This window comes from Corvus moneduloides, chromosome 7 (assembly GCF_009650955.1).
Source record: "Corvus moneduloides isolate bCorMon1 chromosome 7, bCorMon1.pri, whole genome shotgun sequence".
Classification (NCBI taxonomy): Eukaryota; Metazoa; Chordata; class Aves; order Passeriformes; family Corvidae; genus Corvus; species Corvus moneduloides.
The window spans coordinates 22,705,678-22,730,941 of NC_045482.1; the positions used below are offsets into that span (position 1 = coordinate 22,705,678).

A 25,264-nucleotide genomic window follows, 5' to 3' on the forward strand; every position below is an offset into this window, starting at 1 on the left:
CTAGTATATTTCATATAAACGTTGGCATATTGATGTGGGTTAATAGTAGGAAGCTTTAAAACAAACTAAAGCATTTTTAAAGGATGACTATGTTCTATGTGTTTGTGAGACACTAGAGAAAATAAAGGAGTGAATTGACAAAGGTGTTGCAATCTGGAAAAAGGCATCGCAAATGATAATCCAAACAAGCAGGGAGATGGGAACCCATCTGAATGTAAATACTGCTTGATGAATGTCCTACAGATTTTCCTGTCTGTGTGCGATTGAATTGATATTTTAGCCGAACTAGTCTTCCTTTTGCTGTTGTCGACTTCAGGTGAGGATTTGTATCGTTCTGCCTTTGGGGCCCTGGTATTTCAGGGCAAATTGTCCTTCTCAAAGATCTGACTTTTTAAGGATCTGTGAATATAAATGGGTATATTTCCCAGTTCCCGCTGAAAACCAGACCGTATGAGTCTTTTTATACCTCGGCTTTCCTCTAAGTTGTGTGCGATATTGATTTGATAATGGAACAGAACGGTGAAGAATTAGCATCTAAATCTAAACGTACATTCTTCGTCGGAATTCCCGGGCGCTGCTTGGAAAGCCGCGGAGGACCTGGATGGGGAAAGGGAGGGATGGAGCGATGGAGGGATGGAGCGATGGAGGGATGGAGCGATGGAGGAGCTGTCGCGCGCCCCTCGCGCCGGGCTCCGCGCGCGGCTCGAGCGGCGCCGGTTGCGGGTCCGTCGGCAGCGCCCGCCGAGCCAGCGCCGGGAGCCGGCGGAGCGGAGCGGCGTGTTCCCGCTGCCACGGGAATTACTGAGCCGGGGAACGGAGAGGGATCGGGACGGCAGCGGTCGTGACCGCGGGAAAAGACGGCAGAAGTGGCGGTGGTCGGAGGCAGGCTCCCGCCGCGCGGCAGGCGCCGCACAAACCGCGCCACGCAAATCCTTTCCTGAGGCGCTTGCCTCTAGAGAGGAGCAAACTTTCCGGCCTGCCTTCATGGAGAATCCTAATTCTAAAGACGCTGAGATATTTAATCGTGAAAATAAGACTATTAAGAATTCACAGATTATCGAAAACATCAGTTAATCACCCCACGTCTGTCCTAGAAGAGACAGACAGACATTGGGGAAAGCGCTGGGGACGGGCTGGTGTGAAATGCAGCAGTCTTGCAAAGCCTTTCCAGCTCCAGCCTGCTATTACAAGAAAAGGATCATGTGAGGATCCTTTGAAAGGCAATGTTCTGACTTAAGCAAGCAACTGCATTAATTGGGAGTCTTGTATTCATACATGCTGGGCTAAATAAAGCAAGCTGGTTTACTGCGGCAGGCTGGGGAAAATATATAAAACTAATCCTTCAATTACTTTGTCGCGGATGAGAGTATCCATAACAAACGTAAGAGTCCCATGTAGCACGGAACATTTTTTCAGGGAACTGGACAAGCGTCCTAAACAAGAACCAAAATGACCTGACTTTTTTTGGGTTTGGTTTTTTTTTTGACATTTGGTGGGGGGCGGAGGAAAGGGCGAATAGCCACGACTCCCTGCTTTCGAGAGTTTCAGCTACAAGGTATCCCCCCTTTTTTTTAAATCCCCTGAAGTTAACTTTCATGATGGAGAAAAACTCGGCAGGACAACAAAGCTTTGATCTTCGTGTGAAGAAAGAAAGTAATAGAGTGAAAGTCTCTCCGGAGGGTAATTATTCTTTGGCCGCCTCAGACAAGAAGTTCCCTGTCACTCTTAAGATTAATATTAAGGTAGCTCCTGCTATACTTTCCCATATTAAAAAAGAAAATACCAAAAACCCAAAAAAACCCAAAACAAAACAAGAAAAAAAAAAACAACAAAAAAAACCCCAAAAACAAAAACCCTCCCCAGAATGTTATACTATTAATTGCCAATTATGCATTATGTGTGCAGCTGCTGTTTTGGCTCCGATCTTCCATCCGATAAGCTTGCTGGAGGTATCACAGAGCACTTGGCAGCTTTCCCTATTTGAAAAGAAAGCCTTCCTAATACAGAACAGCTGATAGTCTATCAGTGATAGACCCTGATGGCTGTGAATTACAATTACACTACTTTTCACACTAAATCTGGGTGATAGCTACTTGGAAAGAAGTTTCATCATTTTTTACCACAAACTGGAAAAAGAATTACATGGGTCCATGCCTGTGCTTTAAAGGCAGTTTGTTCACTTTTGTCTATTAACACCTAATTCCGAGGAGTCCATAGGCATCTGGAGATCTGAACGTCGCGTAATGAATTCACTGTTTAGAGGGAGATTTTTTAAATCTACCTCAAATTACATTTATTAACAAGGCGAGCAGGAAGTGTTAGAGTTGGTTAGACGCTTCATTTATTAAATAATTTGTGGATATTTCAGTTGTCATATCCAGAGTCATGGGGGTTTACTTATTTTTTTAATTAGCAATTCCAAAACAATGCTACTACAATTTAACAATTCATCACGTAATCTGGGGCTGTTCAGTTCAGCCACTAATGCTAGATAATTCAGATTGTTATTTTGATCTGTTGATAACTCATTTTGTTGTGATAGGAGAACTGCTGCCCTGAAATAAATGCACGATTTCCTATGGACCTGTTGCGACCTAGAAACTAACTCTATCATCTTTGTCTACCTATTTCTTAACGTTATACTTAGTATAGTAAAGCAATAGTAATTTTAAAATGTCACTTATTTGTTTTCTCACTTCATGATTGGTCTTTATTTCGCATTAATGTGTTTTCATATACCACTGCGGAGGAGGAGGTTGGGAGAATGCAAGTGTCAAAGTAAATTTAATTGTACAAGTAAGTCACCCACATTGATGCCGAGGTCATGATGTCTAAACTTTTTCCTTTATATGTCAGAAAGTTAATTTAATGAGGTGCTACCCTGATAGTTAAATGTAGCTGCTTAAATATCTTATAAAGGCATGGTGGAAAGCCTGACTCCTGACGTAGCTAACCTAACAGAAAATAGACTTTGTTTTCCTTTTTTAGTTTGCTTGCTTTATTAGATTTCTCACTCCTCACAGATTATCCAAAAACTACCCATGATTGATCGCCCGTAGAGCTGCATTTGGTGTAAAGAAAAACTTCACAGCTTTATTGGCTCCCAGGAGACAAAACAAACATAACAAGATATTCGTATTAATACAAACAATGCAACAAATGAGAAAACCATCACATTTAAATAAGATGGTAAAATCAGTCCAGTGTACATCCCAGCCTATGATATAGCAGACATGGCAGTTCAACTATTCACCAGTGTTCTCAGGCACGGGTCCCTCTGGGAGTTGCGTTACTGCTCACAGCATCTCATCACCTCAAACAGTTAACCTCAGAAAATGCACCAAGTAAAACTTTCAGAACCCAGTTTAATGGTATTTCACTGCAGCTTTTGCAACCGTAAATATCAAAGGTTGAGATTAGTCTGTTTCTTCAAAAATATTTTGAACAAGGTTTTGAGGTTTTTTTGTGTGCTTGGACCTGGAAGCTATTACTTATTTTTTTTAGGGCATCACATATCTGATCTTAATAAGGCATTTATTTTGAGAAGAGAAAGCGTGAAGGTTCAAACTTTTCTGCCATTTCTTCTGAAGACAAAGAAAGGGATGTGTCCCTTTAGCCTAGGTTAAAAAAAATCCAAGGAACAGTTTTTATTATCTAAAGAAAAAAACTTTCCTTTCCCAGCACAAATACATCACGCATGCACAAACATTTTGTTTAAAAGAAAGCTAATGCCCTCTTAGCTTCATCTCAGAAAGGAAAGGTACCAGGTTTTGAGGAAAGCAAGCTGGCAAGTCCACTCGCTGTTGTTACTTCCTGCAAAGTCTTCATCAAAAGATGCAACCACCCTGTTACATAGTAACATTTTTCTTCACCACATTTTCTTATAATAACAATTTTCTTCACTCTTTAATGGAAAAGTCACTTAGGCCCAGTGGGAAATACAGACCTTCTGAAATGCTATGGGACTCTTATAATACTTATCATCTTGTTGCCCTCATGCAAAAGCTAAGAAATTGCTGTTCTGCCATTCTGGTGATAGCTTTTTTCTGGTGATCTTTATGGGCTACTAAATCAAAGTGAAGCTGGACTTGGTGGCCACGTTATTCCTTTGAAGCCCATAAGAGATCTGACAGGTCTGAGAATCGCATCACTTTCCGGGTCTTGCATCCATTTTCCACCAGATAGTGAGGTCGAAGAAGGCTGAAGGGACTGCCTTTTCTTCCCATGTTTGTAGTGTTCAACAGGCATTTCTTGGCATTCCTGCTATTCTACATGAAAAAAACCCAAAGACTAACTTATAAATTGCTACTGCAGTTACACCCGTCACATTTCAATGGGCTTGTGAGCTTGCATATGTGGCTATGGGCTCTCTGCTAATGACGTCTATGTTGGTCTTTATGCACACTTGACCATCGATCACCCCACATGCCTTGCCACGACAGAGCTTTGTGTGGAACATCAGGCACACGAGGTACACAGTATCTGGTTGTCTGTGTGGGTATCACTTAGATAGCCTCTTTCGTGGGTAGGTCAGTGAGACACATAAAGGAGCAACATGCACATGCTTAAATGATAAAATTTTAAAAGTAGAACTAACAATCTTTAAAAGAATTTGTGCAAGCATACAGCATTTTCTTCTCTTAGAAGAGGCATTCACAGGTTACTGCACATGTCTTCAAAGAGTTGCATTTGCAGTCATGGCATATATTGCCAAGTTTATCACTACACATAGTAAATTTTAAACTGATGACTCTTAATTTCTTGCTAAGGTGTAGGAAGATATTTCATAACCACTGATATAACATTTCATATTACTTTCTAGCTGCATATTCTTGCCTGAAATGCCTGCTGTGTGTACACAAAATTATATGGAATAAAAACTTCGGAAAAATGTCAGAGAGTAGCGTGCTGAAAGAGATTTCAGAAACGATATATTAAGAATGAGAGGAAGTATGTTAGAAGTAATGGCAGAAGTAAGGAAGAAGGAAATTAAAGGTAGAAGTAAACCTGGCTGTTTCTCTTCCCTGGGCAGAAGGAGCTCTAAACCCTAGCAGCTTTATTCTGGAAGATTTTTATAATTCTTTGAATACTTAGGGACACTAAACTCCCCAAATAAGAAATCAGATTAATCCATTCTAATTAGGGATATTCCTGTTGCTACTGTCTTGTATCACTTGATGCAACTGGGAATCTATAAGTAACAAGCTTATTTGATCTGTATTAACTGCAGTTAAATGGACACATGGGTAAGAACTCTATTAAAAAAACAGTGTATGCGATTTTGGCTGCTGAGTCTCCGTGGGCTTTCACATCTCGGATGCATGGAGCCCGAGGTTTCTCTCTCCCGTGATCCTATTGAGCTGGACGTGGCTTTTTCTACGCCCCACCCTTATGTCCAGAGTTATGTACATGTTTCCACATATTAAAAATGCAGTCTATACTGCTCAGATTTACAACACTATCTAAGCCTCTCCAGACGTATCCATCACCAGGTCTCTGTGCACTCCGAATGGTACCACTCCAGCCAGCAAGTTCCTCTGGGTGGTTCTGTACTGACAGAGAACTTGCATGAAAATACAATGATATTTTTTTCCTGCCTCACCTCACGTTCTGTACCTCCTCCTACAATTACTGTAGTCCCCTTTAACCCCACAGAAACCTCCAACACTCGACTGTTGATAAATGGTAGGTCAGATAGCCTTTTCACCTGGTTGTCACCACTGGAAAAAGTGCTAATGGACATTTGTAGATAGGATTGTCACCTGACCAGAGGCTCAGTTTCTGCTACACAGGCATGGGCTTGTCACACAAAGCCTCGGCTCCACACATTGTCTGTCCATGTACTCTTTTGCATGCACACTGACCCCAGGAATAGCTTCTGTGTTTTTTTCAGGGCAACTGTTATAAGCAGATGTTCTTATTAGAACATCTTATAATCCGCGATCTCAAGGACTCGTTTCATTCTGTTATCCCGTGTACGTGGAGTAACCCATGTACAGGAGGCTTGTGATGGTTAGAAGGGCAGTTGATCAATTAAAAACAAACAAACAAAAACCTCCAACAAACTACACCCCTCCCAAAAAAGAAAAAAAAGAACAAACCAAAAAACAAACCCCAACCGTTATTTGTCATTCCTTTGCTGGCAGTCAATTATAAAGAAGAAACTTTGAAAGACTGCATGTCAGCAATGTCAGGAGGGGCAGCAGTGCAGATGTACTGCCTGGGTTCATTCATCATTACCTAGCAAATGAGCTGACTAGCTTGTGGGCAGGTACAGAAGCCCTGGCAGGCAAGCAAGAGAAGAAATTATTTTTGCATATCTTCTGTGAATCTCCAGGGAATTCAGTGGCATTCTTGATCTCAAAAGCTTGTAATTAAGAGGATGGCATCTTTGGGCTGGAGAATTCAGAGAAAATCATTTTCACAGCACCTAGAGGGCTCGATGTTGTGCTTGATGACAGATGGGAAACCTTATGAAGGCTCCGTAACCTTTTGCCCCTTAGAGACTGTACTTTTGACACTGCAGAAACTGGGAGGATATAGATGTTTTTATTCGGGTGATAGTGTGGTGATTTTTTTAAAACAACGAGTCATTTATTAAAGTATTTTAATGAACTATACAAACAGCAAACCTGACAAAGCTTGTGTCACTGCTGAGAGCAAAAACATATACTATTAACTATAGAGTGTTTTGCTTATGGAGACTTTTCTATTGCACGCAAATCAGATATAGGAAAAGACTAGCATATAGAATTTCATGGTTTCATCTTTTCAGATCATGACCTCAGGAGTGTCATTGCCACTCCCATTAATCCTTTTCTCAACTTAAAGATCCCTGTGAATATGAATAAAGTTGTATTTTTAAAATGAAAGAAAGAGAGAAAGAGAAAACAAGACTCATTCACATTCCGAGTCTGCTTTCTGTCTCACACGTATTACATTTCACAAAACAGATAGAAACAATAGAGCTTATTAAGAAAAACTTGTTTTTGAATGGCAAATTAAGCATAATGAAAATACACACGTTTTTATAAGTAGTTATTTTTTACACCAATTGAATATTTTAAACCTTTTTTAAACTATTGTGCTTGTCTCTTGCAAAACGTTTTTCTTTTAGCTCATTTTGCACCATATTACCCTGCTATATATTTTTATTTAAAATTTTAATTTGGTCAGTTCAGAAACCTAGATAAGCACAGCACCTTGTCTGTGGCCAGGCAGTAACCAATAGGGATGCCCCTACCCTGGATATTTATGAGCAATATCAGTGTGGGTTTCCGGGCTGAACAGGCTGATGCATGGATTGCTCCCACACTATGGCTTCTTAGGCAGGAAAAAAGTTATTATATTCGAGAAGATAAGCTCAGCATTCGTCTTTGATCCAAATACCTTTTTAGTGCAGTGTAAATCATCAAAATTATATATAATAATTTGTTTTCAGCTTGAAAACGTATGTGAAATCAAGAAACAATCCAAGAATCTTTTAATGAAAGTAAACTTGACCTAATGAAAACTTATTTCTGCCTTTCATCCTTATGTACAGTTAAAAAAAATATACAGATAATAGCACAGGCAAATTTTTATCTCCATCCCCCATATATCTAAATTCAGAAGTACATAAAAAAAGGGCACAGAGTTTATCTTAAATTTGCTTTATACTGTAAATGTCTTCCTGATATGCACAAACTCATGTATTTAGTATATAAAATCTCTTAAAATATAAAGCACTCAAATGTAGAGCATTAAGGTGGACTGCATTTTTCTATTTCTTAGGTATTACAGCGATCTGGGAATTTATTTTTACAGCCTGAGATGTCAGTATGCCACAGAAGCATGAAAATCTCACCATCTGTATGCTCATGGACAATCTCATCAAGTACACTCAACGACAGACTTAGAATAACAAAATTTAAACGCTATTACTACCGCCTAGCTGTACATGCTCTCAAATCTATTTTAAATAGCATTCAACCTGAGTTATCGTGCTGCTTACCTCAGGCCTAAACCAGTTTATTCCAGTTTATTTCCTTTCAGTGTTTTTTTGTCCCCATGAATCCTACTGTAAACCAGGCACATGATATTTGAAACAACATTTGTTAAATTAAATGTGAGGTTACACACAGACTTACATAATTTAATTTGGCCAAGTGCTGATCCATAACCCAGTGAAGGTTTAGGAGTCGAGCAGTGGCTTCACCTGGCAGCTTACCTAATGTGCTGGGCAATGTCCTTCTGTATATGTGTTACTTGACAGTGCCAGAAAGCAAGGATATGTTTTAGTTGGAACTCTGTTATAGCAGACACTACATAGTTTAGATTAACTCCTTTCAGTAGTACAGCATCAATGTGTTATTGCCTTAACATAAAACATACAGATTATGTAAATCTGTAATAAATACTATTTGAAGTGTATAGTAATCAAAATCTTTCAGGGCAGGATGGAATGGAAACTGAGAAATATTGGGAGAGTAAAACATTCCAACGCTCATTCCTCTGCTTCTCCCTGGCAGAGCAGAGCACTTACTGTAGCTGGGCTGCTAATGCTCCAGCCCCAGGGTTTGCCCTGTGAGTAGTGCAGAGCACGGACTTCCTGGGAAAGCTAGGGCCAAAGAGATCCCTCAGAAAGCATTTCTGCTGTCTCTGCAGACCCCGTCGCACTGTTTGTGAAAGGGAATGGTTGTTCCTGGTCTGAGAGAGGGCCAGACCTTTTAGTACCTCCTCACAAGGCGCACACTGTGTACATGCAGAGCCATTCAGGCTTGCAAGGCCAAGCAATCTGGTAGGCAAGAGGCAGTGGCAGAAGAGAGGCCGTACCACTTGCTTATTGCATGTTTTAGCATTCCGAACTCCAGTTCCTGTGCAGAGCTGAGAGGGCAACGGAAGCCCTTGGAGTCCATCAGTAATTAGCACAGCTCTGCATTTCCCTCACATCGGCGGCCTGGTTGGGGTGCGGCAACCTGCCAACCTGCTGCGCTGCCGGCTATGGCCTGGCTTTTGGCGGGGAGGAGGGCGCCGGGAGGTCAGCCCAAAGAACCCGCAGGACTCGTACGAAGAGCTCCTCGCCTCTGCCCCTTGCGGGGAGCGCACTGACGGGCTCCTGGCAGCCCGGGCGCCAAGGGCGAGGTCTGGAATCTACCACTGATAGCCAGCAGCCTGCCAGGTCCCCCGGGTTGCCGCCAGCCCCGCTGCGCGGGTCCCGCTGGAACTCTCTCTAGGTTACCACCTATGCCGGGTGCGGTGCCGCCTGCTGCGGAGGGGCCGGGGAGCGTTGGGCTTGCCATGCGGCCAGCGAGAAGGAGGGATCGCGGCAGGCAGGCAGGCGGAGGGAAGGAAGGAAGGAGGCCGGGCTGATTAGCATGCAGCAGCGCTCGCAAGCCCGGCTCCATTGTTTTAACACCTCCCCTCTCCTCCGCGCCAATCTGTCAACCGTTCAGCAGGCGAACGCTGCTGCCTCGAATGCTGCTCTTCTCAAATGAGACGGATAATTAGCTGCCCCGCACGAATGGCGCACTCTTCTCACCCCTGATTGCTATCACCTTCTTGCTCCTGGCAGTTTTGACACCTCGTAATCAGCCTGCTGCTTTTTCTCTTTTCTTTCCCTATTTCTGATTTTTTCTCCCCCTTCCTTCTTTTCCTTTTTTTTTTTTTTTTTTTTTTTTTAATGCAATCCCAGTTGCCATTTGGATTGAGACTCCTCTGTTGAGTTAACCTTGTATGATTGCGGGGGAAAGGGGAATGTACGGTAGGGAGGGGAAGAAATCGCCTCCTCTAAGTCTCATCTGCTGAGTGAACCATGGGTGGGGGTAGAAGCATCTCGGCTTGATCCTCCAGTGCTTTTGTTCGTAAGGAGGGACAGCCTCTCCTGAGCATCCTCTGAATTAATATTATCTCGGATGGAGAAGGATCGTTTTCGAGAGACTCCTCCGCTCAGTTAATGGAGAAAAGGCTGCATTTCTGTTATCTGGTTAAATACAGCCATACGGGGAAGGGATTTTAAAAGTAAGTTCGCAAGGCCAGGAAGCTCCCTCTTCCTCCTGGGTAGGCAGGGGAAGGAAGGTAACTTCCTCAGCCTCTTAGAGCGAATTCACTGCTTCATGGGAGTCGGAAGAGAGATCTGATTGGAGTGCGAGATGGCAGAGGGAACTTCTTTCCTTCTGATTCTAGAGAAATAAGAGATCTCAGTTAATGCTCTGGTGATTTCTGCGAGATTTTAAAAAACAGAGGACTCGTGGAATCTGTCATAGGAGCGTTTTCCTCTCCTCTAACAAGCAGTGACAGTCTAATTACTGGAGCTACGAGCAGCTGTCGAGTTAGCCGGAGCAACAGAGGAGCTACATGTGTTCTACCTGGCCGCCGGCACTGAGCTCTCGCAGCAGGCTGAGGCAGCCGTACCGCCGCAGTGTCCCTCAGAGAGCTCCCGATAGGAAACAGGAGCAGTTTGTTTCCTTGCGAGCGCTCCCGCGAACGCTGGCTGTGGGTTCACGCGTCGCGCACCGTCAGCGCGGGGCGGGGTGACAATGAACTCGTACGGGAGCCCTGAAACTGCTGCAGCCCCGGGTCTACCCCGGGGGGGGGGTGCTCCGCTGGCCCTGGCAGAGTTGGAATTCGGTAGAACACCTTGGCACGGGTTTGCTGCTCTTCCTGTCCTCTCAAGTTCCTTCCACCATATTTATTATTTTTAATGACATTCTACTTCCCATTTGGATTCAAACTCCTCTGCTGAGTTGAGCTTGTGTGGAAGAGGGAGGGAAGGGGAGGAATACTGAGTCTCCTCTGGTGAGTGTGTGTAATAAAGCAGATGTCCCTGCTGGCAGCAGCAGCCTCCTCCAGGAAAGCTGTATAAGGGGGGCCCTTTCAGGGACCGCACTCGCCTCCCACTTCGAGTCGCTCACAACTGCTTAGCGGGAGATTTATTTATTTATTTATTTATTTATATTTATTTAAAACCTCAACTGGTGCCCCTCGCAGTGGTCTGATCGGTGAGCCTATCTGGATGCCCTCAGGCAGCAACAGTTTTACGCAAGCAGTTTAAACAGCTTCCTAAAACGCCGCACTAGGCAGGAGCCCTCACAGTGGGAGATGGATGGGTACTGCTGGTCGAAGACTTCGGTCAGCCGTGTTCCCTCACCTCCTGCCGCCGTCCCCGCTGTGCCCTGGCTGCGGGGGACCCCAGGCTGCCTCCAGCAACAAAGAGCCTTGTCCCCGCGCGGGGACTCGGGCTCGGCGCAGGGCTCCCGGCTCTGCCAGCTCAAGGGCTCCTGGGGAAAAAGCATCCACGCGTGGGGGCGGGGGGGAGAAACAGATGACTTTATTTTCTTCAAAGGTGATTCGCAGTTTGTTCATCTCTTAATAACTCGAGCTCCTGAGCTCGAATTTCTCGGTTGAGAGGACGAGTCCGTGCTGTGTGTCGGGCTGGCTGGAGATGTGCGAATCCCCTTCTCTCCTCCCAAGCCTGGAACTCGTGCCTCTCCCGGGCACCACCCCCAGCCGTGCTCTCTGGGGAGGTGCTTCACACGCCGCACGGCGCGGCCGGGGCCGAACATCGCCTCTGCAGCGCTGCGGACCGGCGAGGGTTTAGAACTCCGAAGAGTAACAAACTCTTCCTCCAGGTCATGTAGCAGACATGCACTGTACACTGCTGTTTATTACAGTACACTCTGTTGACAGCCCATCACAAACACGACATGTTTAAAATAGAGAAAATAATTGCAGAAAAATCCATTTCTAAAAATTACGCAGGTGTTAATTCTTCCAGAAATTTGTCACCTGCAAACAAATCTTTAAAAAGAAAAACTGTTGTGCTCTGCTGCTATGAAAATATTAATGCTAATTATCAATATCAGGGCTAAACTCTATATTCAGTTCAAATGCAAAAAGCAAGCACCCTTTATCATTAATTTAAACTACTTGGTGACACCCTATTTTTAAATTTGATATCAGTAAATCTAGAAAATGTGCAAACTTTATCAGACTGCAATGTTTCAACTAAACACAAGTTTTAATTGCATTGAGAAAGCCACTAAGCGTATTCACGTTAAAAATAAAGTCACTGAGATTTGGGTGATTAGGTGATCTCCTTTCATTTCTAGTCTGTACCAGACTCCGGCTATCCATCATAGCAGACCAGAAGGGAAGGCAAATAATCTTTGGTACTATTAGTTTTGGAGAAAGTTTAATCTTTCCTATCCTTCATACTAATATAACCTGTTTCCTGAAAGCATTTTTAGTAATTATTAATGCTATAAGGGTACACGAACAAGATAATTATTTTTTTAATAACATGTAACAGATATTCATAAAATCATTACTGTTCCATTTTGGCAAAAGGGTCATTTATGTGTTGCTTTTGATTACTCTCTTTAGTAAAAAATTCATCTGGGAAACTCACCCATTCACTTGTGTTACTAGTGAACAAGCCTATCTTAATTCTGGCACACCTGGCATTCAGCTACTGTAATAATTTTACAAGAATCTGTATTAAGAGGTTCACTATCATAAGTTAAATCTGGGAATTATATAATATAGATGAAAAATGAGGGCCTACTTCTCTTTCTGTTTACTTCAGGGAGAACATAATCATATCACTGGATATTGTAAAAAAAAATCCTAGCATTACACCAATTTTTGCCAGTCAGATTAAGGCATTAATCCTGCAAGTCTACATTCATAAATATAATCACAACTTCAGGCCTATTCAGGCAAAGATTAATTGGGGAAGAAAAAAAATATTTGACACCACTCTCAAAGTTAATAGTGAAGCCTAACAAACAATAATGTGAATTACAGTACTGGGTGACTTAGTTTCATTTTGCCTTGTCAAAAGACAACTAAAAATGTGCTTATCTGACAAACAATTTCAGTCATGAGTTCTTGTTACAAGAAGTCTTAATTCTTAAACTCTTATCATATCTATTGAATAAAAAAAATGTATAAATGTATGCAAAAACAGTGAACCATTGAATTCTCATACATTAAGACTGTACTTTAAAGTGGGAATTGAGATGCCGAAGAAAATCTTCCTTAGATGTTAGAGATGGTGGGAAAACTTCTCGACAGAATTCACATATTCCACACTGATTCAGTTCAGAGTCTGCATATGCTTGTGCCAGCAAATCATTGTCTCGAGGCTGCCAAATGAGCTAAAAGAAACAGAAAATTATTATTGCTGAGGTTTACAATGTGGTTTACATTATGCTGTAGTTTATATTTATATTGAAGAAAAATACCTGCCTCTTTAAATTAGGATTCGTTTACACCTGCCTGGCCAGAGACATTAACTAGAGAGTTCTCATTTAAGAAAAGCAAGATAGGACTTTGTTTTTTTTGAAAGTTCTATAAACACACTATCCTTGCAAATATTTAAAAATACCTTGGTATCTATTAACAATAAATACTGCTATGAGCAGAAGTCTGTAATATCAGTCTGGTACATACTAAAGCTTTTCTTTAACTTTTCATTTCAGTATTTTACTGTAGAAGTCGTACACAATAGCCATTTAGGAGAAATGAGAAAATACATTTTTACCTTAGAATAAAGTGTTTCTTGTACAGAGTTAATATGACTCATATTTTATTTCCATTCTTATTGACATATAAGTAGTTTTCGTAGTTTTCAGTTTACTTCAAAAATTACTACATCACTGTCATGGCTTAAGGTACTTATTTGCTCTGGCTGCCTCTTAGTATAAACATGTCACAAATAATCTTGTTTGGGATTTCTTCTGCCATGACAGCATCAAACTCACTGGGACCATCTGAATATCTATCCATGCATTCAGGCAATTCCGTAAACTATGTTGTATTTGGTTCAGCAGCTGCACTGCTCTTGGTCCCTGAGATAGTTAGTTTAAAGCCAGCAAGTCTGTTTATTCGACATTGGAATTCAAGGCACTTAAGCCCAGAGTCTAAGCATACACTGTTTAGAATTGTACCAACTAGGAATCAAAAAGTCTTGTACCAATTTTCAAAGTCAAGCTAAAAATTAAGTTTCATAACTTTAGTATTAGCAACACAAGATCAAATAGTTATGTTCCATGGCCAGGGCAATCAGGTTTTGAGTAAATTGAAAACCAAATGCATCCTGTTGTGACTACACAGTAGAAAGAATGGCAGCAAGCTGGTATGAGCTGTGGCTGGGGATGGAACTTAAAAGTGAGAGTGCCCTACACGGGGTTTTTTGGCTCATTTTTTCCCTCTTGCTTCACTCACACATGGAAAGGCAAGCAAGAATAATTTACAAAGTAGTTTCTTTAGAATTTTTAAATTTCTTGCTTCTGATACTTACCCAAGATTTTTAATTTTCAGCTTTTCTTTAAATTTCATCATGCCAAATAGTTAGAATCTATTGTTTATTTCTCCCACGATAACCCACTGTACAACTAAGCTGGCTTTCACAGCGGTTAAACCTTCTTTTTAAACCACCCTAAACTTCTTGGGAGTCAATTTCCTGCCCATTCTGTATTTAAACAGTGTTTAGCTTATCACATAGAAATAGCAGATTTACTGTCTTTCATTATGGTCAGCAATCCATATAATTAAATTGACTAATTAGTAATTAAGTGCAATCACACCACTTTTTTCAGCTCAAAGAGTCTACTTATTGTATGTTGCTGGTGTAAATTGCATATTAAATCTATCTAGACACTGACACACTTAAACAAGTTAACACACTTAAACACACTACATAAATGTGTTTAGAATTACTTGTTTCTGATATGATGTAAAGCACTGTTTGAAAAAAAGATAAAATAGCAATGTAAAAACTATTTGTCATCTTGGAAACATAACAAGGGGAGGTACTCATCCAGCAACCCACACATGCAGGCACTTAACTTCCATTTCTTGAGTGCTGAGATTGTGCTTAATATCCTTGTCAGAATAGGGATCTGTTTAAGCAGATGTTCCATTTCAAAAACATTAATATTCAGATTAATAGACTACTGTTTTGCTTTTAAAATCATGAACATACTTGCAAGTATTTTTGGTGGAAACAACTCCCTCAAACTGCAAATACTAATAAACGTGTATCTATATGAAAGTCTCAGCTAAATGTAGTCTGTAAAATCCTAGGTTCACTAATATCCATGTGTATTTTAATCTGCTGCTCTTTTCAGTCACGTTTTTTTTTTTAAAGTTACATTCTAAGAAAACAGTACTGAGTTTGTAGATTTAGTATCCACATAGAGGGAAAGAGCTAAATTTATTACACCAACTGAGAGCAGTTCCAAGAACTTACTGTTGCCAAATCCATTGCATTTATGGGGTTTTCCATTTTATAAGTTAACATATGTAGTAAATACTTGAAAGTTTTATCTACACTAGGAAAAAAAATGAGGTATATAATTCTCTCCTTTTTGACTCTTCCTTCATTTTTTGAAGGGATGATAGAAGCTGTAAGCAGCATAACCACCCCCCAGAAAGGTGGTAAAAATACTAAGGACTAGTTTATGCATAAATTTTGCTAAGGTTAACACAGTGAAAAGGGCATGTATACAAGTAGCTTTAAAAAAAATTAGTATTTCAATCTACATATGTATTATCTGTGATCAAATCTTTAGCACAACTTACAGTCAGAAAAACCTCTAGAGCTGAGTCCAATTAATTGGGAAAAATACTTGAAAACCAATTTTTAAGGCAAGTGAATAAAGGTGATGGATATTTAAATATACTGATATGTACAGATGTATGTTTAATGGATTCTAAAGTAATACTGGCTTGTTTCAAACAAACTTCTGGATAAGAAATAACATTTTAATCAATGCAGTGCTATTGTAGATATGACTTTGAAATACTGAAACAGTTCACCATTAGTTTTCTTTTTCTCTGAGTGTTAGCATTAGTACATTTTTCTCCACAAAATAGATCATTCACATTTTAAATGCTGGCTCCAAATTAATTTCCTTATTTTGAAGAAATACCAATGGACAAAGGCTTGCTGCTATTCAACCACTGTTCTGTACTTTTTAAGCTGCATGCTCCCCTATCAATTTATAACCACATACCAGCTGTTTCACTTGCTGTAATGTACAATGCAGGGTGCCATCTATTGAAAAAGGAATACACAGACTAACTAGTAAAAGAACAGGCTGGAGAGGGAATACAGAAAAAGAGGATAGTAACAAGCAATGGAGTGAATGCTTCACAGTTCCACAGGAATTCTACTAGCAGTAAAATAAATGTGTTAATTTGTTTAACTTAGTCACAACTTTAACTGAAGATCCTCAATGAAAAATACAATAAAAACTGAAATTAATAAGTTAGTATAGAATTGAGATCTCCTACATTACAAATAGATATTTAAAATACCTTTCAAAAAAATCAAGCTTTTGGTTTAAAACAGCAATCTTTCAATGCTTTAAAATTTTCCCTCAAAAGTGGTTTGCAATAGAAAATTAAACTAGACTGGGTAAATTTTAGGAGAAGAAAACATCCAAGGTATCATGTCCTACAAACACTTTCCAAATGCTAGTTTTGCATGTCATGCAGTGACCAAATGAGAGGTAATGCTCTTCTGCTGCACGTACCTTGTCATTAGGAAAGAACAGAAAACTTCATCCATGTAAATAGTAAAAATATGTGAATTCCACCCTCAGAGAATTCCTAATTATCACTATTTGCTTATTCTTGAAAATCTGTCCTTTCACAAGGTACCAGAAAAGCCACAGAAACAAAAAAGCCCACAAAATCAGTCTATAAAGCTCCATAATTTTGCCAGCTTTCAGCTGAGACAGGATGTTGCACAAAAGAAGCAAAGTATTCAGAGATGTGAGTGTCAGAACATGACAATGTTTTTCTGCATTACAGTAACTGGGCCTTGTTTTCAGAACCTCCCATGGACTTCAGGTTATAACTGAAATTTAAGCCCAAATTACATATATAAACCTAAAATAAAGTGTTTTAGTGAACTTTCCTTCATTCGAAAAAATAATTATGCTTTTTTCCTACAATGCCAAAAATTTAAGTTTCTTAGAGCGGAGGAATAGGGTGTTGTTGATACCTCAGACTGAGACAAAAAGTAGCTATTTTTTTCATAGTGGAAGTATTTATCTGTTTATCTTTTTAATTGGTCCATTTTTCATATTCTCTGCTGTACATGAAAAACAATTAAAACAAATGTGTGCCCTATTCAACTGAGATCCAGGGTAGAAAGAAAGCAATCTAGGGGGCAATTTAGGATTAATGACAGCTTTGAAATAGATATAGAAGCAATTAATATCTAGAAGAACTGAAATTTGTACAACCATCCAGTGCTTGTGTCTGCTTATATTCCTGATGTCTCACTGGAAAAGCATCTGGTACACATTCTCCAGTATTAGGAAGAAGAACTGACAAGAGATATTGTCTTAAAAAAAGACTGATGAGGTACTTTATAGGATATATTAATTCCATCTCAAAGATCTTTTCAAAATGTGTGTCTGAATCATTACCATTTTTTCAAATGTAGAATATTTATAGAAAAGATACCTGGTGAGGACCTCTGACGGTTGTTCCAGCAGCTTCTAAAGAAAAAATTACTTCAGGTACACCCTGGTTTGTGTGCTTAGGTACAAATGTGAAACCACTGTCTGTTGTTTTTAAACATGGTTTGTCAAAGATATTTTCTATGGGCATCTTTGAATGATCTGAGGGGTTTGTTTTGTCAACAGTAGTTAAGCTTTGTAAAGCTGAGGTCATGAGATCAATGCCATGAGCTTCAAATGAGTTAGGTTCCAATTTACTGAGGTTAACAGCACGGTCTCTGTGCTCCAGGTTAAAATGATGATCTTGAAGCATGTTTTCAGATATACCAGTACAAGGAACTGTTGGTTTTTCCTGAGTGCTCTGCAAGAAAGCAGAGTCATTGTCTGTAGGTGGAAACTTGACATTAAATTTAGAAAGTGATTCTACAGAGTTGTTGTCCTCATCTTGGCCCACTCCTCTTGGTGTGATAGATGTGATGCATGATGCACCTCTATTTATATCCTTTATAACCCGAGGCTTAAAAAGCTCTTCTGCTTGTTCATCAGTTTTATCAGTGCACTGTATCGGCATGGAAAACTGTATTTCTGTGAAGAAAGAATGAAGAAAACATTAAATAGTCCATTGAAGTATAATTATTAAAAACGTGGTGTTTGGATAATTTTTTTTTGTCTTCCTTCCCTGCTTTTTTTAATTGTTAATTTTTGCTCTTTAAAATCAGATTGCGGTTCTCTTTTACAAACATTAGTTCTGACACAAAAACTAGCAGAACAGAAATAAGAGGAAATAATTCTGGTCTAGTAATTATATTTCTCTTTGATTTATGGCTATAAACATTTTCATTTTATTGAAAATTATGTTGTCCCATACTCTTAACACATACTTGCATATTTACTGAAGTGTTCTGGCAGAAATAGAAGCTGGAACCCAAACCATTTCACACAGTGCCAAGAACATGCTAGGCACCATGAGCACGATTTTAGAAGGTATTCAGGTACCCAACTCCCACTGGTTTCCAAATTAGTTAAATATTTAAACTGAATAACTATTCAGAAATGGGGCCATATTTTCCCTTTGTTTTGAGAATTTGCCCTTCATTTTTGGCACTATATTAATAAAAATGGTAATGGTTGCTCCTAATCAGGCAAGAGAATAACTTCGTTAAAAACTGATCATGCAGCAGTCTTCTGACATCAGATAGTGTAGTAAAGTGGAACACAGAAGTACCAAATCAAATGTTAAATCTATATAGCTTTTGTCATGCATATCTTTGCATACAGTTGACTTAGGCACTTCTTTTATCATCTATACAGCTTGTATCATGTATGGCTTTTCACACAGTGGAGTTAAGCACTTCTTTAGGGAAATCAAAACCATTCTGAAGTAAGTCACCAAACACAGCTCCTCCAAAATTCCCACCCCCAAATAATGAAGTTATTAACATACAATCAGAATATCACAATACAGTACAGAGAAATTTGAAGCAACAAGATACATGTCAGCACTTCATGTAACAAAACTTCAAAAATGGATGACCTAAATTAAAATCAAGTGCTGAAATCAGCATCTTTTGCTTCAACTGTGTGCATTTGCCAGGTGCTTATTGAAATCACTTAAGAGTCTGATCCGACTATTAAGAAAAGCTAGTAGAGCATACCCAGAGTAGCTTACATTATATCAAAGGTAAGCAGAACCGGACATTCAGGACCCCTCATAGTTTCAACAAAAATCAAGCCTTCCCTTTGTTTTCAGGAAGTGGTTGGATTAAGCTCTTGTCCCATGTAACAAAACAGTATTTAAAGTCTGCACAAGGAAGTCTAGAAAATAAGTCTCTGAGTCTCCTCAGTCCGGCAGATTTCCTCTAACAGATATGGGGCTAGAGGCATTCATAGCAGACATCTTTTGAACTGACAGCTAAATTAAAAGCAAGCAAGTGCTGTCATTCACACAGTATGGATGGGATATCACATGTAGTAAGTGCCTGCCTCTCACTCCAAGGGACAAAACAATTACAAGAGCCATTGATGTGATGACTGTCTTTTATAGCATGTGATTTGGAGCACTCGTCATAGAATGCCAAAACTGGCGGTGCGTTTTCTTGGTGAAATACTGAGCACCATGTGAACAGACTTGAAAAAGGCAGATGGTAAACAGTGGAAGTACTTCTATGTATGTGTAATTTGCAGTATTTTCAAATATAAAGCAAAGCTTTCAAACAGTTGAATCACAATAAGAGCTTAAGTATGATATTACCAGTTTCAGGTTCTGGCTTTATCTTAAATTTACTCAGTTGGTCTGTTTGTTCTCTGGCTAGCATACATATTTGATGACATTCTTCTTTCATGTCCTGGAAAATAGTCTCCAGACTCTCTCTGGAAGATCAAAATTGTAAATTAGAGTCAAACAATTCAGCTTGTTGTGACCTTTAATCTAGTCACACCCACAAACCAGAGAAAAACAATAGTATAAGCTACTTTTCTTGGATATCTTGTTCCTCAACATATGTATACATATTTTTGTTCTCCTCAGTAAAAGCAAGCAGGAAAAAGGAAAGGAAATGTTGTCAAACGGCTGTTTAGTCATATCATACACATATATATTTGAGCATAGGAACTGACCCTGCAAGGACCATCCCCAAAAATCCAGCCTTTTGGTTCTTTCAGGTATTTTTGGGAAGAGTTTATCTTTCCCAAGGGTACTGTTTCCACCTCATTCTAGGGAAAATAAGATGGTGCCACTATGAACATCAGTAGTTTTCTGTTGTTGCCGGTGCACTTCAGACTGCAGAAGAAGGAACACACAAGCATTTGTTATGGCTCTTTCCTTCTCTGTCTACCTGGGATTTTGGGGAGGAGTTTGTGAACTCATTGCCTCTGGTTTCATACAATATCATATGACTTTTCTTTTTATTTTGAGGGATTTGTTGTATTATATCTTTTCCAGAGTATCATATGGGAATCAGATATTTAGTTATCTGCACCAAGAATGGTAAAAATAGTTCATGCTGGTGTGAGTTTATTTGCCCAAAGGCACCGTTATTTAGTTACCGACGCACCCATAAAATTCCATTGTGAAATTTTGAGAAACTTGCTGAGTAATTTATATTTTTAAGCACAATATAATGGATTTTATAAAATTAACTTCAAAGATGAAAAAGTGAAGTTCGATTTGTGTTCTCTTTTGCATCTTTATATCAAATGATCTCGAAAGGGATTTTTCTTTAATCTAGTGAATTGTTTTCCTTTTTTACTGCTTATTCATATAGCAGACTGTGTTCCTACTTCTGTTGTGTTTCTCTTTTTGAACACACAAATGTCTATTTGTATCTCATTTGAAAAAAAATCTACAGAAGGAGTTAAAATTGCTACTGTTAACACATTCTGATGATTTTTCAGATGTTTTGATAAATAAGAAAAAAATTTGAAGTTTCTAATCAGAACTTTAAAATATAGCTATGATTGGATGAAGCAGTCTTAATTTGCTAGACATTTGTGATACTATAATCTTACTAATGTAAGATTACCAGTAATCTTACTGGTCACATACCTCTTTCCAAGAAAACAGTAAAGTAAGGGAGCTATTTGAAAGCAGGGAGACAAAAGAGAGGTAAAGGTTTTTCATTTTTTTGGATATAAATCAAAAAGACAAACAAGTCTTTCTCACATTACAGTCTTATTTCCTCTTTTTCTTATCATAAAGGAGTAGTGAGCCAGACTAAAGATTCACGTAGTTCACCTAGCCTATGTATGGAAGTAGTCAAAAGCAGATGCCTAGGCAAGAGAATAAGAAGACAGCAAGAATTTATGACACTTTCCCTTAACACTCCCCTAACCTCACCTTAGAGAATCTTCTATTTGACCTCAGCAAAGCTGTTAAAAGTGGCATTACTGCCTATCCTACGAAAAATGCAAACCTAAGATTTTGGTCAATATTTTTCCGAAATCACTGGCAGAAGAGGAAATCGACTGCCTTGGTCATAGCAGGGGCTTGCTGGCTTCAGCTTACAGATAAACTTGGTTTCAAACTCTCTCATTTAGGATGGATCAGACCAAGAATTATTTCTTCATGCTGCCTATCAGACCTCTTCCTGGCAGCACAGCAGGCTCCTGTGCTCTGCTGCCATTAGTTAATCCATAATGGCTGTACACTCCTGTCCAGAAGAGTTAATGCAAGGCAGTTAATGCTTATCCAAACCCCAGCATTAACATGCACTGCTGTTTCCCAGAGTTTAACCTCCTGCTGAACCAAGAGGCTCTCTTTCTCCCTCCCAACTTATTCTTACATACTTGTAAAGCCCCAGCTATGACTCTGCATAGTTGCTGGCTCTGTTATCTTCCTGCATTAAGTCTTTGACCTTTGATGCTCCCCCCTCCCGACTCCCTGTCCAGCCAGTTGTTAAGGTACTGTGTAGAAAAGAGGGAAATAGCTGGTCTTAATTGCAGAAAAGACAAAAATAGATTTGAAAAATGCTGCAGAAGTATTTACCTTTCAGGCCTAGGTGAAATACCAGAGATCCCTAGAGATAATTCAGGCTTATCTGGAACAACTTTCTTACTTTTCACCTTGAAGTAAAATATGAAAATATTGAGCACATTAGCATATTAACTTTGCGCTTCACCTTGATATGAATAAAAATTTCATGTGGTCCTTCACCCAGTCCTGTTGAAAGCTCTCAAAGCATTGTCAAAATAACAAAAGCAGTTTGTGTGAAATTCCTAGTTCTTTTTAGTTTAACTTATTAACTCAGTGTGGCATTTCTCTGCTCATACTCCCTTGAAAGGGAACTGGTTCTAAGAATATTGCTTGATTGTAATTCTTTTTCAGTCATGTATAAGGTAAGATTCTGTCTTTTGTATCAGCTTGTTACACAGCTATTTTACCTTTTAAAAAATTTATTCACTGAAAATTTCAATGAACACATTGGAAGCGAAGATGTCAGGAGTTTTAGCAGTTTTTTAAATAAGTTATTAACTTTGACTACCACCGTGTGGTTCACTCCAGTATTACATAGTTTTACATCTGCCAGGCATTAAGGGAAGTTTTCATAATAACCAGTCATTAAACTGCAGTTCCACTAGAGCTACATTACCAGATGGCCTGGGTAGTTCATATGTGCTCCAAGTCAGACACAAACTTGAGCACGCCTGCCAAATCAGCTGATTTCAAAGATATATAAGCTTAGAAATCCGTATAAGCTGATACACTGCCTATAGCCACAGGTCCATAGCCTACAGGTGTGTCTTACCTGTAAGGCTGAAGTGCAGCTGCAGCTCCTGTAGATGCATTTGAGCTGCCTTACACCCAGCAACACGGAATACAAGTGCTTGCCACAGTAAGTTAAGCAATGCTCAGGAAGTCCAATAGCAACAAGTTACGTGTTGCTGTGCTCCTACCCTTACCTGTGTTCACTTTAGATTAGGTAGCTAATATGTGTATACATGGTTAGAGTCACATCGATGACTGCACTCTAGCTATCCCACAAGGACAGAATAGCACCCTGGATGCTATTCTGTAACAAAAATAGGGTGGCATAAAAATGAAAAATTCAACTCAATCTTGGTCAAAACTTCAAACTGAAAATTATAAACCAGAAATGCTAATCAGGAGTTTTCACAAATATGAAAATTTTCAAGACATACCATAAAATAATTAACACACAAACTACCCAATATATATTTAATGGTGTTCCCTATGTGCTTTATATAATTTGACAATTTCTTAGTAATTATAGAATTCTGAAATTTAAAATAAATTTATTAGAATAATTAGTATGAATTCCAAACGTTTCATGTTTGAAAGAAGTAATAATTTACAAATGTTTGTCTTTTTCATTTTGTCTCTACTTGGTTTCTTATCTTACCTCCCTTTTATACGTTGGCATCTGTATACCCTTTTGTGCTTCATTTAATTCTTGCAATTTGCTTTTCAGATTTCTTATTTTATCATCTTGATTGGAAATAATAGATAAAAGCTTTCTTTCCTTTTGATTGCTTTTGTCCTCAAGTTGCTTCAATTTCATGCTCTCACTGTCTAACTGTTCCTAAAAAATAATTTTAGAAACACCAGTACAATTAATATAATTGAGGCTTGTGGAATATCACTATTCAGCAGTCTATAATAGGCTAAATGTAGGTTTTGCATCATAAGTAAGGGTCAGTCTTGTTTATTACATTATTAATTTTAAATTGATAGTAAAGACCTTCTACCACTACACATAGATGTAACTCATCATGGGTGATTACTCAAAACAACTATATCTTCTGAATTTCTGAAAGTCATATTAGTGTTTATACAAAATAAAGACACTCAGTTCACTTACTGTATCATTTACATTAGCATTTTATGTATATTTTGCATATATGATACATAAAGTAGTATTTAATTAATTTCAATCTTATACCATTTTGAAGATAGTGATAACTCTGCAAATTGAGCAAACCCAAGAACACAATCACACAATCACACAATCCTAGAATATCTCCAATTGGAAGGGACCCATATGGATCAAGTCCAACTCCCTGCTGCTTGCAGGATTACCTAAACCTAAACCACAGAACCAAGAGCATTGTCCAGACACTGAATTCTGACAGGCTGGGTGCCATGACAGCTTCCCTGGAGAGCCTGTTCAGTGACCAACAACCCTCTCAGTGACGGACCCTTTCCTAACGTCCAGCCTGAACTTCCCCTGATGTAACTTGATTCTGTTGCCTCGTGTCCTATCGCTGCTCACCAGGGAGAGGAGAGCAGCACCTCCCCATCCACTGCCGCCCTCAAGGGAGTTGTCAACTGTGATGAGGTCACCCCTGAGCCTTCTCTTTTCCAGGCTCAACAAACAAGTGACCTCAGCTGCTCCTCCCAAATCTTGCCCTCAGAGCCTTTCACCATCTCGGTCACCCTCCTCTGGACATTCTCTAACAGTTTGATGTCCTTTTTGTGGCACCCAAAACTGCACACAGTGCTCGAGGTGGGGCTGCGCCATTGCAGAGCAGAGCGGGACAATCCCATCCCTTGCCTGGCTGGCGATGCTGTGCCTGATGCCCCCCAGGACACAGCTGGCCCTTTTGGCTGCCAAGGGACACTGTTGATTCCTATCAAATGGCCATCAACCCAAACCACATATCCCCTTCTGCAGGGCAGCTCTCCTGCCTCTCATCCTCCAATCTTTATGTATAACCAGGATTGTATTGCAAGTATTTCAGTCCTATAAAGATTTGTGGAATAAAGAGCCCTGGCTGCTCTCACTTTAATGATCCATCCTAGCAATTCATGGAACTTTTAACTATGTGGGATTTTTGTGGAATAAAGAAGAAAATAACAAACAATATTTTTAATATGCTCAAAGATAGTAGTTGCAAAAATTTTCAAGGAACAACCTACAGTTTAAAACTGCTGCTATGAAAACCTTATAGCTGTTAGTTTATGAAATCTAGAGAATTGTATCGCGTCACAAGAAGTGTCCCCAAGACCCATGACTGTCTCTGCAAGAGAAGTAAGCCCAAAGGGTTAACTCTTAAAGAAGAATGTAAGTGAAACAAGGTTAAATATTCTGTAGACAGGTAAGGCAAGATGAAGAGGAAAGAAGCAACTAAGTGCTCTTTCAAGACCTTTTGTTTTATTTTCAAATGGAACCTACACAGGGTGCGGTTGTGCATTTGCAGATTAGGTAGGTAGGGGCTACCTTTCTAGACAAAGACAGCCATGCAGGGATAGGTCCAGAGCTGGTTTACCAAGACACCGGCTGGCTAAGCATGGATGAGTGTACATGCAGCTGACACAACTGTTTAGCCTCAAAAAGTTATACTAGCTG

At 39.6% G+C, this 25,264-nt stretch overlaps 1 protein-coding gene across 4 annotated transcripts in view; it reads right to left on the reverse strand.

Annotated features, from left to right (window-relative positions):
• Positions 1-10,898: 10,898 nt before the first annotated feature.
• Positions 10,899-25,264, reverse strand: part of TANK (TRAF family member associated NFKB activator) — a 33,136-nt gene continuing 18,770 nt past the window's right edge. For 2 of the 4 annotated variants that reach the window (XM_032114517.1, XM_032114515.1), the window contains 5 exons: positions 23,318-23,497; positions 21,943-22,019; positions 19,711-19,829; positions 17,464-18,044; positions 11,289-13,139 (listed from right to left, as the gene is read on the reverse strand). In XM_032114517.1, coding sequence (XP_031970408.1) covers positions 12,972-13,139; positions 17,464-18,044; positions 19,711-19,829; positions 21,943-22,019; positions 23,318-23,497 — 1,125 coding nt within the window. In that variant the 3' untranslated portion in view covers positions 11,289-12,971. Of the gene's footprint in view, positions 13,140-17,463; positions 18,045-19,710; positions 19,830-21,942; positions 22,020-23,317; positions 23,498-25,264 lie in introns of all 4 variants that reach the window. The other 2 variants (XM_032114516.1, XM_032114518.1) reach the window with 2 other exon arrangements.